This window comes from Borostomias antarcticus, assembly GCF_949987555.1.
Source record: "Borostomias antarcticus genome assembly, chromosome: 12".
NCBI lineage: Eukaryota > Metazoa > Chordata > Actinopteri > Stomiiformes > Stomiidae > Borostomias > Borostomias antarcticus.
In genome coordinates, this window is record NC_140245.1 from 17,379,459 (window position 1) to 17,394,172 (window position 14,714).

Genomic DNA, 14,714 nt, shown 5'->3' on the forward strand with positions numbered 1-14,714 from the left:
CAAGATTCGCAACGAGACTGGTTGCAACTTGCAACCCCCTGCAACAGTAACCCAAAACTGTACTTTGCAACATTCTAAAACTGAACCATTCACACCAAAGCAACGAGCCGAGACCGTTTACCGTTTCCATAACAACGGCTCTTGTCACTCAACCTATTTCCTTATCCAGCAACCTGTTATTATATTTTGTCCGCATTTGTTTAGTCTATTCCGTGATCGTCTGCCTTTTCTGTTCTAAAATCAATGTACAGTAGCCTCTCGTTAACGTGAACTGGCCGTTACTGGTTACTAACTAACCGGTAGCCTACTAGCCCGCGTGAACCCAGATAGACACATTGTTGTGTACACGCTTGCGCCAGCACACGGGCACAAATTGTTCAGTCACTGATTTCTTAGAAAATCGTAACTGGCCCTGGCGCTATGGTACGTTCTAAAACTTGTTGCTTGCAATTGGACAAGTCGAATCTCTTGAGACTCAATCAGCCGGCTTCAGCCGACCTGCAACGGGGTAATTTTCCTCTGCAACATTCTAAAACGGTTTCGTCGCATTGCGAATCTTGTATGTGAACTGGGCTTTAGACCCTGGTGTGTTCTAGACCCTGCTGTGTTCTAGAGCCTGGTGTGTTCAGGCTAGACACTGGTGTGTTCAGCCTAGACCCTGGTGTGTTCTAGACTGTGCTGTGTTCAGGCTAGCTGTGCTGTGAGACTGACCTGTTCCTGGTGTGTGTTGGATGTAAGTTCACACTCTGAGGCTAATATGTTTTGATACGAGCCATACCTCATCTGTGTGTGTGCGTGTGTGTGTGTGTGTGTGTCTGTCTCTCTCTCCCTCGCACCCTCTCGCTCCCTCTCTCTTTCTCTCCCTCTCTCTCTCCCTCCCTCCCTCCCTCTCTCTCCACCCCCCCCCCCCCCTCTCCCTCCTTCTCTCTCTCTCTCTCTGTCCACGCACTTCTGTGGCATGTTACCAGTTTATCTCTAGGTGTGTTTCCTCTGTTAACCCTGTCTACTAACAGTAGCAGCTACTTCTCTGTCTGGGAAAGGAAGAGACAAAGGATAGATCAAAAAAGGAGATTTTGGTCTGCCGGTTTTTCCTGCTTCATTTGCCCCCTTCTCTCTTTCTGTCTCTTCTTTCTTTTCCCATCCCTCCCTTCCTCCCTCCCTCTCTCTCTCTGTCCTGTGTCGTCTCCTCCTGTGTGCACGGTGGCTGCCCCGCCCCCCCCCCCCCCCCCTCCCCGTTCTGTCCCTCTCTTGCTGCGTCCAGCGTTTGAGAGCAGCCTGTTCAACCCCCTGCCCCCAGAGTACAACAAGACCTGCTCCACCCCCGGCTCTCCTTCCACCCCCAACTACCCCCCTCCCTCCGCCGCCGCCCCGCCCACCCCGCCCCTGCGCCACTCCGCCTCTCGCTTCGCCACCTCGCTAGGCTCTGCCTTCCACCCGGTCCTCCCCCACTACGCCACGGTCCCCCGGCGACAGCAAGCCCCGCCCCTGGCCCCGGTGCCCGCCCCGCCCTCCAAGTCCGCGGCGTGGTCGGCCGCCAACTTCATGCCGCTGCCGCCCTCGCCCCCCGTCATGATCAGCAGCCCGCCGGGGAAGGCCGCGGGCCCCCGCCCTGTCATCGCCATTCCCGCCCCCTCCCCCCTGACGCAGAAGCCCCCCTCCCCCAACGGCCCGCCCATGTTCCCCGCCCCCTCCCCGGTCACCATCTGCAACACCGCCAACCCCACCCCGCCCCCGCCGCCCACCCCGCCCCCCCCGCCCCCTCCCCTGCCCCCCTGTGTCCCCTCTCCCTCACCCCAGCCTGCTGTCCCCTCTCCCTCCACAGCCATGCCCCGGCCCTCCAGCCTGGCTGTGAGCTCTGGGCTGGCAGACGGCTGCTCCTCCTCGGGGCCCCCTCCTCCAGAGCCCTGCGGCCCCCCGCCACCCCAGCCCCTCCCGCAGGGTAAGGCCTCCTCTCTCTCTCTCTCTCCGCCTCCCTCTCTCCACCTCCACCCACCGCCGGGCTCAAGGGAGCCGGGACCCCGCCCTGAACGCCAGGGTGTTGCGGGGTGTGACGTTGCCCCTAGAGGCTGATCCTGGACCAGCTTTTTATTTCCCCCCACTAAAGTTAGGTTAGGTTTATCAGGGGACAGCTGAACCTGGATCTGTGTTTAAGGGCAACTTCACCCTGAGTCCCAGGCCCAGCCCTGGGTGTGAGTTGCGGCCGCCGGGGTGGCTAGCATGGCAGGGACCCGGCGGTGACCGTGGCCTGGTTCGGCTACCGGCCGACTACAAGAACTGTGTGCATCGGTCGGGTGTGACTCAACTCTGTCAGCTAACTCCTAACCTGTGTGTCCAGTCGTGCTGTTGCTCGTTGTGGTCTTGCGATGCCTGGTGACGGATCCACGCATCTCTGGTGTTCATCTGGTGTGTTTGTTGGCTGAGCATGGCATGTTTGTGTCGTCTTACTAAGACAGGACGTCGTTCTAGAGAAATGTCACTTCTTTGATTATCACTTTCATTCACCTCAAGTTATCATTTCTGCAATTCACTATAGCGATGACCTTATGATTTGATCATGACACCTCACCTTCTCCGTGCAGTCATGTGGTTTCCACGGAGCCGTAGGCTGGAGTCTGTGTGGAATACAGGCTTTCTGGATGAAAGGGTGATTCAGCAGTAGTTGTATCAAGTACTGGAAGTTGTTTATACAATCATAGACTCTTCCTGGTCACCAGAAACCAGTCAGTGACTGGTTCTACCTGCCGTGGAAGGGTGGTGGTTGGAGAGTTTCTACAGTCAAAGTGAAGGATATAATTGGAGATTATGAGCTCTAATTAACTTAACTGACCTGAGATCTCCCTCTGTCCTGTCTCTCTGTCCTGTCTCTCTGTCCTGTCTCTCTGGCCTGTCCTGTCCCTCTGGCCTGTCTCTCTGGCCTGTCTCTCTGGCCTGTCTCTTTGTCCTGTCTCTCTGTCCTGTCCCTCTGTCCTGTCTCTCTGTCCTGTCTCTCTGTCCTGTCTCTCTGGCCTGTCTCTCTGGCCTGTCTCTCTGGCCTGTCTCTCTGTCCTGTCTCTTTGTCCTGTCTCTCTGTCCTGTCTCTTTGTCCTGTCTCTCTGCTGTTGCCATGTAGTATTTCTGCAGTCATGGTTTATTTAGGTCTGGTCCGTCTGCGAACTGATGGAGCATTTCTCCATCTACTGTAAGAGCAGCGAGTCAATCAGGGATAAACTAGCCCTCAAAATGATCCAATTAACTTATTAACTCTAGTCATTTAATATTCAATGTTTAAATCACTAGTAATGTGTATCCTAAATAGCCACACTGAAACCTTATGGTATTTAGTTTTATTTACTATTATGATGATTCCAGTATAGCGCATTTCATACCCAGAGGCAACACAATGCGCTTTACAGAGAACAAGGGAGGTGGGCATACGACCCACTCTCTACATATTCCAGAGGGAAGCAAAAAAAACAGTATTATTCAATAACTTATTTTCCATGAATAACGCATGAAGCTCATTTATATGGGAGCTGTGAGCTGTGACCTGTAATCACCTTAACCCTTACCCTCCATGGTCCTAGTAACCCCTAACCCTCCATGGTCCTAGTAACCCCTAACCCTCCATGGTCCTAGTAACCCCTAACCCTCCATGGTCCTAGTAACCCCTAACCCTCCATGGTCCTAGTAACCCCTACCCCTCCATGGTCCTAGTAACCCCTAACCCTCCATGGTCACTAGTAACCCCTAACCCTCCATGGTCCTAGTAACCCCTGACACCAATGTTCTCTCTGATTGGCTAGAAGGACACAGCAGGCTGATCAGTATTGATCAGATTCATGTTCGATACTAGAAAACACATCATCTGCTTCCATGGTTTAGGGCCGCTCTAGCAGGCTGATATTATTCATCCAACTTAGGCTGTGCTATAGGTTCTTTGTTGAACTTGTTTTACATTCTGTGTGTGTGTGTGTGTGTGTGTGTGTGTGTGTGTGGGTGTGTGGGTGTGTGGGTGTGTGGGTGTGTGGGTGGGTGGGTGGGTGCGTGTGTGTGCGCGCGAACGCGCGTGTGTGTGTGTGTGTGTGTGTTGTCTCTGTCTGCTCCATTCAAATGGATACATAAACCATTGGCCACTTCTCACTAATGTGCATGTTGAATGAAACAGTGTGATGCAGTTGATGTGGCATGTTCATAACATGCCCATACTATCTTTATACCATAGTCATACCATATTTATACCATGTTTTTAATGTTTTGTTTCTCATTTTGTGTAATTTGTCTTGTCTGTAAAACATGGACAAACAAACTCTGAATGCTTCATATGTGTGTATATTGTGATGTGTGTATATTGTGTGATTCTTGTAGCGTTGAGTGTGAAAGTTTCACTTAGGATCAGAACTCCTAACAGCTGTTTTGACAGAGGATTTGAACGTTGTATTGGGACTCTCTCTCCCCCCAACAGACACGGCGCAGACACCAGGGCTGCCCACCCCTCCTATCCCTCCCCCCCTCCCTCCCGGCTCCACTGTGACCCCTACAGCCTGCCCCCCTGCTCCCCCCTGCCCTCCCCCCCCTCCCCCTCCCCCTCCCCCCCTCCCCCCCACGCTCACCCCCAGCGGCCCCCCTCCCCCGCCTGGCCCCCCTCCTCCCCCCTCCGGGCAGGCCGCCCCTCCCCCTCCTCCCCCCGCCCCTCCCCTCCCGCCAGGCCTGTTCTCCCCCTCAGAGGACCGCCCCCTCTCAGGACTGGCCGCTGCCCTTGCCGGAGCCAAGCTGCGCAAAGTGTCAAGGGTGAGAGATGAGACGAACACACACTCACACACATACACACGCACCTCGCATCCTCTCATTTGTGTGTCGCATCAGTCCACATAGTACAACGTACCTTAATCCCCATATCCTTCCTACTCAAGCCTTGGTTCTACTCCCAAAGGGACAGCTGCGGACGCCGCGGAGGCGTAGGGCTTCTGTTTATACTACTCCTGTAGTCCGCTTGGAAGACGCGGCAGTTGGTGCTCTCATAGTGTAGAGGGTGTGTGGTCTAGTACGCACGGTCACAAAAAATGGGTGGCACGCGGACATCCGAATGGAGCCTACGCTCACACCCTCTGATGACGAAGCTACGTCACACGGACACTCGCGTACCCGTGGCTGCGGAAAGTACCGGGGCTTCAGCGCGGCCTCTCTGTGTGACCTCTGTGTGACCTCTTGTTCTCGTCATCCCAGAGCGAAGACGCCGCAGGGGCCGCCCTGGCTGCAGCTGTAGCTGGGGGCGTGGCCGGAGCCGCGGCCGCCAAACCTGCCGGAGGGAACGGCCCGCTGCCCGGGGGAGGAGGCCTGATGGAGGAGATGAGCGCCCTGCTGGCCAGGAGGTGACATTACACACCAGCATTATACAGCTACAGAGGGGAGGAAACGGGCTTATTGGAAATCTTATTTGAGTCTTGAGATAGGAGGGGCCTTGTATCTAACAGGCTCCGTGAAAGTCTTCCTAGACACATTAGATGTCTACGTAATATCACAGTGTTTCTTAATTTGCTTTCTCTGTTTTTATAGTTTTCATAGTTTTTATTCTAATTTACACTATTTTTAATTTGTAATTATTTTACTTTGATTGTTTCTTTTAAATCTATTCTCACTGTGCTTTTAGGATTTATGTTTTTATCCATCTCTTTTTATGGTGGGTTGATGGTGCGTTGATGGTGTTTGAATGTCTGGGTTAATGGTGTGTTGTTGATGTGTTTCAGGAGAAGAATCGCAGAGAAGGGCTCGTCTCCAGAGCCGGAGCAGAGAGCTGTGAGTACAGTATGATGAAAACTAGCCTTTAGCTTTAGCCTTTAGGCTAACTCACATGCAGCTTGACTGTTGATTTGTGTTCATTGTCCCTGCTAAATAAACAAATAAAATGAAAAGAGAGCTCCTTTCTAGACCTGCTGCCTGGCCACCTACATTTTTATCCAAGCGACTTACTACAGTATACTGTAATTGCATTTAATTATAATAATCTGGACCTCAAGGGTCTTTATTCGCCACACAGTGGGACACACAACACACGTGAGTGAGGGGTGACACAGCACACACAGCACACACAACAGCACACACAACACACACACACAAATCTTCAGTGGTCGGTGGAAATTATACCCTTAATTTCTCCCATCCAAGCCGTCCTCCTCCAGGGGCAGCCAGGAGCAGTGGGCAGCCATCATTTATGGTGCCCGGGGACCAGGTCCAAGTGCTCAGTCCAGGTCCTGGTCAGGGACAGAACTGAAGAGCATCTGTTCTTCTGCATGTTTTTCATATTGGGTTCTTTTGGGAGGAAACGTAGGTAGGCAGTGTACTGCTACTCACCAGAACTCACAAGTGTATCTCCTTTCTAAACAAGAGACTAGTAGCATAATCTAGTGCTCAAGTCAAGGAGCGAGAGCAGCACGATATAAATACAATAGGAGCTTAAGAGGAAGGATCCTGGTAGTACTTCTTGAAGAGGTGAGTTTTGAGCCTTCAGTGAAAGATGACAGCGACTAGAGGCCAGTTAGGGGTCTAGCTTCCTTTGACCAGTGATGTCATGTTTTCTGAAGATGGTGTTAATTAAATTTCAGTCTCACCAATGTGTTACCCACACCATTTGTTCTTTTCTGTTTTCCTATCTGACTGTTATTCCTTAAGTTTATTATTTTACAACTTGTGTGAACTACTTTGTAGTTCATTCTCATAAGACCACCACCATTTGTCCTGAGTGACATCACTTCCCTGTCCTGTTCATCCTGATTGACGTCACTTCCTCTCCCACGACTATAAGACAAAACCACTGTTTCATTCATATTAATTCTGAGCACTGGAAACACTTCCTGTTTAGAATTCTTTTTGCAAATCGTACCTGTAACACAGAATACACATATAGTCTTTGTTTGAAAACAGCTTGACCGACCACTCGCGTGTTCTTTGATTCGCTAACTTAAACCAAGTTAGATTTTCATTCATAATGGCCAGATAGATGTACAGCCACACAAGGCTGGCGGTATTTTACCAGGTCACCTTCTCTCTGACCTTTGACTTGTCCTGTCTGTCCAATAGGAGGAGGGCGGCGAGGGAACCACGACGCCTAAAGTGTCAGCCTGTAGCACACCAGGTGAGTGAGCTCACAGCCGTGGACGAGGTCACAGCTCTGCCACAAGACAACATGGATCCAGCACCTCCAGATGACATAGTAACATTAACAGTGTACACCAGCCACTGTTGGAGTAAAATATCGTACAGCCTATCATGTCAGGTAATAGTCAAATGTGAATGTGGTTTTGATACTGTGTGTGTGTGTGTGTGTGTGTGTGTGTGTGTGTGTGTGTGTGTGTGTGCGCGCGTGTGCGTGTGTGTGTGCGCGTGTGTGTGTGCGCGTGCGCGTGCCCAGACATGCCCAGGAAGCCATGGGAGAGGACTAACACCATGAACGGTAGCAAGTCCCCGGTCATCGGAAGGTAAATATCAGATTGTATAAATAACCGAGACACCATTGGTCAGCGACGTAGACTAAGCAGGACTGCCTATCTGAATCACTGCCAATATGAATTACTACCAATCTGAATCACTGCTTATCTGAGTCACTGCCTACCTGAATATGAACCACTGCCTACCTGAATATGAATCACTGATTGGTTCAAGCGCTTAGCATCACCTTACTGTTGACGGAGCAGCATAGCAGCACAGCATGGCACACTGCTGGGTGGCACCCCTGGTCTGGCTGGCACATGTCTGGTTAACACCACTGCCTCTCTATCTCTCTCTCTCTCTCTCTCTCTCTCTCTGTCTCTCTCTCCTTCTCTCTTTCCCCCACCCTCTCTCTGTCTGTCTCTCTTTCTCTCCTTCTCTCTCTCCTGCTCCACCTTGTCTGTCTTGTCTCTCTCTCTCTCTCTCTCTCTCTCTCTCTCTCTCTCTCTCTCTCTCTGTGTCAGAACCCCAGGCCCGGTGTTCTAATGACAAGGCTCAGTCTGTCTGTAGAACGTCTTGCCATGTGCAACAAGCAGGACGTTGACCGCTGTCACTCCAAAACTATTCTGTTTTTTATTTCATGAGAATGTGAGTTACATTATTATATAAAAAAAAGCCTTAAAAAAGACTAGGCCAGTGTACATCAGCCGAGCGTCCCAGAACCACCTATCACAATCACAACACGCTCATGTACTGACAGCTGCTGTATTAGGCCTTTGAGATGCAGTCAGTATTCTGTCTATCAGTGACTGAGTCTGTGGGGCTCAGTGCTACAGTATGTGCTCTGCAGTCTGGCTCTGTAGCAGGCAGCTGGGTTTTTGGATGGGGGGTGGTCTTGGGGACGACTGGGATATATTGAGACTGATATATTGAGACTGATATATTGGGATATATTAAGATTGATATATTGTGTAAAGCTAGTATCTCTACTCTCTTAGACGAGACTCACCATGGAGAAATCCCATGAGTTCAGATCCCTCCAGCAGGTACAGGCCTGTAGTCTGACCAGTACCCCCTTTCTTTTAAAACTCTGGTTCCACCTTTTGCCGTGCTCGCCTTGCTCGTTGTGAGGGTGGAGTTTGTGTGTTTGAACGTCTCTGTCGTGGGTCTGCCAACAAGGTCATCACTAGTTTCACCACTTCTCTAGTAAAAAAGAAGAACATGTGCTTGTCACTATAATAGGCCGGCCCCACCAAATACACACACAAACACACACACACACACACACACACACACACACACACACACACACACACACACACACACAGGAAGTGAGAGAGTCTATGTAGGGGAGTATTATTACTCTGGTGGCCAGACAGACCCAGCAGGTCCAGGCTGATAAGAGAGAGAGAGTGTGTGTGCGTGTGTGTGTGTGTGTGTGTGTGTGTGTGTGTGTGTGTGCGTGTGTGTGCGCGCGTGTGTGTGTGCGTGTATGGGGTGTGATTCGTGCCAGCGTAACAAACACTCAGTGCTTTCGTCGCCTGCATTGCGTGTATAAAGGTACTTTGGCGAGCTGATTAATAGGCGTGCATATACGCACGCGTTACGAGTCGCTCGCATTCTCAGAGGGTGACGTGTAAATACTGCCGTGCCACTTTTGCGCACATGCATGTAACGTTTGCACGCTCGTGTTAAGTCAGCGGGCACTAGAAGCTGCGAGCTGGGCTCATTTGTCCATATTGAATAAAAATTAAGAATATTTATTTGCACTCAATCAAATTCCAGGACCCTCCTTGCATAACTTTTCCTAGATATGTGTCGTTTTATCTCCACTATCGCTACATTTTCAAATAAGAGCGCGCATCATCAACTAGCTGTAGCATAGGGGTGCTGAGGATCAGCACCAAAACACGTAGGCTATAATAGTATAAGAATGTATTTTGTATTTTGACATACAGTAGGCTATGGCGCAAAAGGGATTGTGAGTGTAGGCTACACTAATTAGCCTACAATCAACTAGGATGGGCTCCATAGCCTAATGATTATCAATCCCAGCTGTGCGTAATTATGCGTCCTGTGTAGCCTATAAATTGACCTTGCTTTTCATTGTTAAATATTATGCTAGATGTGCTTCAGTTTTAGGAGTCAAACCATGGCATGCCAGCCTTAACACGTGCGGGCGTTTAAACGTCTGTTGCGTACGTTGGCATGGCACGTTCCACACGTCACACTATAATATTAGCAAACCACACAAACGTGTGTCTATACGCACGCTTATTCGTTTGATCAAACTATAAGGTGTAGTGTTAGGTGTCAGGTATTTGATGCACATATTAGGAGTGACGTGTCAAAAGTGCCGTGCCAACGTTCAAAACATAGAACACGCGTGAACACGCCTTTACGTGTTAACTGCGAGCACTAGAAGCACCGAGTGGTGGTAATTTGAACACAAGTGAATCAAAATGATAATTGTTTGCACTCGATCAAATTCAAGGACCCTCCTTTCATCACTTTTCCTAGATATCAGCGTTTTTATCACATGTTTACATTTCGGCCTTCTGTCTAGACTGCAGTGCTCTTTTCTGTCAGCAGATGTCGCAGGCGGGTGATTTATATTTATATTTGTAGCATAATGTAGGCTATGTGTTATAATTATGTGCAAAATGATGACAATCACCTAAATCAAAAACAATGAAGCACATGTATTGCTATAGTTCGTTACCAAATGTTAGGCTTGTAAGACTCAACTTAATCATTATTAATTCCGCTATTCCTAAATATCAGAAGAGATATCTGTCTCACTCGCTCTCGGAGGAGGTATTGCGCAACACAAAGCAGGTATTGCGTAACATAGCCACGCGCGCCAGGAGACCATGGATGTATTATATAAACTGGATACAGCCACTCCATTCACTGGCCGCTATCAACAATGAAGCCCTATTGAACCGCGCCATCTTGGCAAAATTTGTAGTCATTTGACTATTTCCGGTTACTTTTGACTTGCGCAGTTGTGCTTTTCTGGCCTTCCGGTTACTTTTGACTTGCGCAGTTGAGCTTCTCTGGCCGACGCGCGTCCACGAAAAAGTTCACATTTATCTGAAATGTAGACGCGCGTTCCCGGCTCTCTCTGCTCTCCCCGCTTTGATTTAGCAATGAAAACCGGCTTGCATATTAACCTGTTTTTGTCAAATATATCAATTGGAGAAATTATTTTTTGATCCTGGCATCTTAGTTTTAACAGGTTAAATATAATTGAACATGTTTTGTTTGCTAGTAGATGGTATTCATTCCGTTCGCGATAACGTTATTGCAGCCAGGCTAAATTCCTCCAGGGAGTCAGTGACAGGCGAGTTGAAGAGCTTCACTCCCCGCCAGCAGGAGCATTGGCCGCGGCTACCGCATCTTGGATAACCCGCTGAGTTCATGGCTGCTATTTCACATTCGCCCTTGATCAATCCCAATACCGATCCATGGTAACAATGAATCAATCGTTCAGATCAGATCGGAAGTGCTGCATGCATGTTACAACATCATTGTTAGCTTTATTAACATAACCATAGCCTACATTTATCTCTCTAGATAAATGTAGGCTATGGTTATGTTAATAAAGCTAACAATGATGTTGTAACATGCATGCAGCACTGCCGATCTGATCTGAACGATTGATTCATTATTACCATGGATCGGTATTGGGATTGATCAAGGGCGAGTGTGAAATAGCAGCCATGAACTCAGCGGGTTTTCCGAGATGCGGTAGCCGCGGCCAGAGCTCCTGCTGGCGGGGAGTGAAGCTCTTCAACTCGCCTGTCACTGGCTCCCTGGAGGAATTTAGCCTGGCTGCAATAACGTTATCGCGAACGGAATGAATACCATCTACTAGCAAACAAAACATGTTCAATTATATTTAACCTGTTAAAACTAAGATGCCAGGATCAAAAAATAATTTCTCCAATTGATATATTTGACAAAAACAGGTTAATATGCAAGCCGGTTTTCATTGCTAAATCAAAGCGGGGAGAGCCGGGAACGTGCGTGGACGCGCGTCGGCCAGAGAAGCTCAACTGCGCAAGTCAAAAGTAACCGGAAATAGCCAAGTGACTACAAATCTAGCCAAGATGGCGCGGTTCAATAGGCCTTCACTTTAGATTTCGATTCCTGGGGGCTTGCAGGAGACCCGCTCTGAGAGACAGAGAGAATGAGACAGTCTTTTTCTGTGAGGGAGGAAACACGAGCAATATTTTCAATCATGCTTTCCATTGATGAATCACGAATAATGTATATAAACAGTGCAAATAAAAATAAATCGAAATAATAGGCCTATTGTGCAAAAAAAATAGCCAAACGAATTGTAGGCTACATTTGAAAGTGTTCAGCCTGGTGTAGGCAAAAAAATGAATGCATTGATACTGCAAAATGGTTTCATTTGAGCTGAACACTACACAACTGATTTAATAATTTCTATAATATCAGGTGATTGCTTTGAATGTTACAAATTAGTTGAAACAGTGGTAGCGATTTGCAACCTGGTAGCCTACAGTCTGGGGAAGCGTTTGGCCTTCCCGCGCCACCACAGAAGTGGGTCTTCGCTCGCTCCAGCTCATCTTGAGTTGACGGCATAGTCCTCCTCCCCAAAGAAAGACCTGTAGGCCTATTGTTTATTTCGATTCATTTTTATTTGCAGTTTTACATTATTCTATATGTGTTTTTTTGTGGACCAATGTTTGAATAAAATTTGGCTTCAAAACGACATCTGGTAATTTACCTACATTTGATTTATTTTATTTAGAAATAGATAGCCCTCTATTGACAAGAAACACGTGTATCTGAACATTTGTTTTGAATTGCGAAGAAAGAGTCATTCAGATATCTTTATTTATTTATAGTTCTTCAGATAGGCTTTATTAAAAACAAGTTGCTTAACATGTGCGAATTCCATTTATTGAGAATGCATTACCAATTGGCAAGGACGAGATTAGAACCAGCTATGATTTAAAGGCAACTGACCTTACACGTGCGGCCGCTAACACGTCTGCTGCGCTAGCAAGGCACTGGCACGTTTGACACGTCGCTATGCAATTTCTGCACACATTACAAGACGTACGTACGTACATCTATGATTTTACCAAACTGTCATGTGTAGTGTTGGTGTCGCATATGTGAGGCGCATCTAACCTGTAGTGTTGCCGTCATGCACACGATGCGCAATACATGTAAACATGTGCACAGCGTCTGCGTGACAGGTACGTTACAGCTATGAGACGTCTGTCTCTCCATTGTTTGTCAATGGAAATTATACACGTGCGTTTAGACGTTTGATGTCATCGCGTCTTCTTAAAGGAAAATGCTCGTTTTTGACAACCTGGACCTTATTTACGACATATTATAAGAAGTTTGACTCACCAAGATCACTTTTGTGTTGTTCGGAGGCCTGTAGAAGAAATTTAAAATCCAGCGCGAGCCAGTATATCCATGTAATGGCGGCGCACGGGGCACTGAGAATGCAGTTTCTCAAAATCCATTTTCGGCCGGTTGTTTTCATCAATCAGATTGGATTAATCGACAGTTGAGATTCCTCAACGCGAGCCATTGTTTCGGTTTTCAAATACGTGGTCTGTAGCCTCTGTAATATGATCTTTACACGCCTCTCCCCCACTTGCTCCAGCACGCATGCGCACAGGCCAGCGCGCAGACTGGCTATTCTCCCTCACATTCTCTGCGCTACGATCGTAGTTGGTGCCGAGAATATTGTCGTCGTCATTCGGATTGTTGCTGACGAATGACGACGACAATATTCTCGGCACCAACTACGATCGTAGCGCAGAGAATGTGAGGGAGAATAGCCAGTCTGCGCGCTGGCCTGTGCGCATGCGTGCTGGAGCAAGTGGGGGAGAGGCGTGTAAAGATCATATTACAGAGGCTACAGACCACGTATTTGAAAACCGAAACAATGGCTCGCGTTGAGGAATCTCAACTGTCGATTAATCCAATCTGATTGATGAAAACAACCGTTTAGCGGCCGAAAATGGATTTTGAGAAACTGCATTCTCAGTGCCCCGTGCGCCGCCATTACATGGATATACTGGCTCGCGCTGGATTTTAAATTTCTTCTACAGGCCTCCGAACAACACAAAAGTGATCTTGGTGGGTCAAACTTCTTATAATATGTCGTAAATAAGGTCCAGGTTGTCAAAAACGAGCATTTTCCTTTAAGTAGGCGCAAGTCAAGCGTTTCAGTATGGTGTGCTGGCACTAATCACACCCCATAGTGCGTGCGTGTGTAAGTGTGCGTGCGTGCGTGTGTAAGTGTGTGCGTGTGAGTAGATGGATGTTTTTAATATGTGACCTATAGAGGAGGCCAGAGGACGGGACCCACCTCCTCACTCAGAAGCAGAGGAGACCTGAGTAGCATCTCACCTCCCACTCTTTCTACTGCTTCCATTGGCTGCTCACTGAACTTCCTGATGATGTAACACAGAATGGTTTCCTCCAATCATTCGCCCCGGTGGTAACCCACGGTGATTACCTTATTGGCAGAGGTTTCCTGTCCTAGCTCATCACTTGTGCAGAGAGGCGTGCATGTGTGTGTTGCTCCTGCACTGTGTGTGTGTGTGTGTGTGTGTGTGTGTGTGTGTGTGTGTGTGTGTGTGTGTGTGTGTGTGTGTGTGTGTGTGTGTGTGTGTGTGTGTGTGTGTGTGTGTGTGTGTGTGTGTGTGTGTGTGTGTGTGTGTGTGTGTGTGTGTGTGTGTGTGTGTGTGTGGCTCCTGCACTGTGTGTGCATGCTCTACCTTCTAACTACAGAAGAGTGTTCCTAAATTCTGATGACAAATGGATATATTGATTGGCAATCGTTTATTTACCATTGACTGTTTACTGTTTTATTCGTTTGTTGATTTCCTGAGGTCTGTGGGTTTGCTGGAACGGATGCTGGGACTATGAAGTTAATGAAAGTGTCTTCATATCGTTAACTTACTGTATGACCCCAGACTAGGAGTTCTGCTGTGGGTTAGCAAGGTCATAATAGCAGAGGTGTAGTAAGATGAGCAAGGTTGTGATCTCCCAGCAACCCCCACTGTACTAAACCAGGGTGTGCTTGTCCTGAGGGCAGTACCAACATTCTCCTGGTTATCAAACCTGAAAAACCCTGATTAATGCTAATCTGATCAATATTGAATGAAAACAGAAAGGGAATATAATTTGAAAACAGACACATACTTTACTACCTGCTGCTGTTTCAATGTCCGTTTGAATTAATTAATTTTCTTTGGGGTTTCAGTGCACTTTCTCTCAGCTTGTTGATGTTATAGTGGTGGTCA

The 14,714-nt window shown here is 48.1% G+C and overlaps 1 protein-coding gene across 1 annotated transcript in view; it reads left to right on the forward strand.

Moving 5' to 3' along the window:
- enah (ENAH actin regulator) overlaps window positions 1-14,714 on the forward strand; it is a gene marked incomplete at its 5' end in the record, with an annotated part of 80,155 nt that overhangs the window by 62,898 nt on the left and 2,543 nt on the right. The window contains 5 exons of the mRNA XM_084447470.1: window positions 4,442-4,767; window positions 5,203-5,348; window positions 5,724-5,772; window positions 7,054-7,108; window positions 7,385-7,451. Coding sequence (XP_084303596.1) covers window positions 4,442-4,767; window positions 5,203-5,348; window positions 5,724-5,772; window positions 7,054-7,108; window positions 7,385-7,451 — 643 coding nt within the window. The remainder of the gene's footprint in view (window positions 1-4,441; window positions 4,768-5,202; window positions 5,349-5,723; window positions 5,773-7,053; window positions 7,109-7,384; window positions 7,452-14,714) is intronic.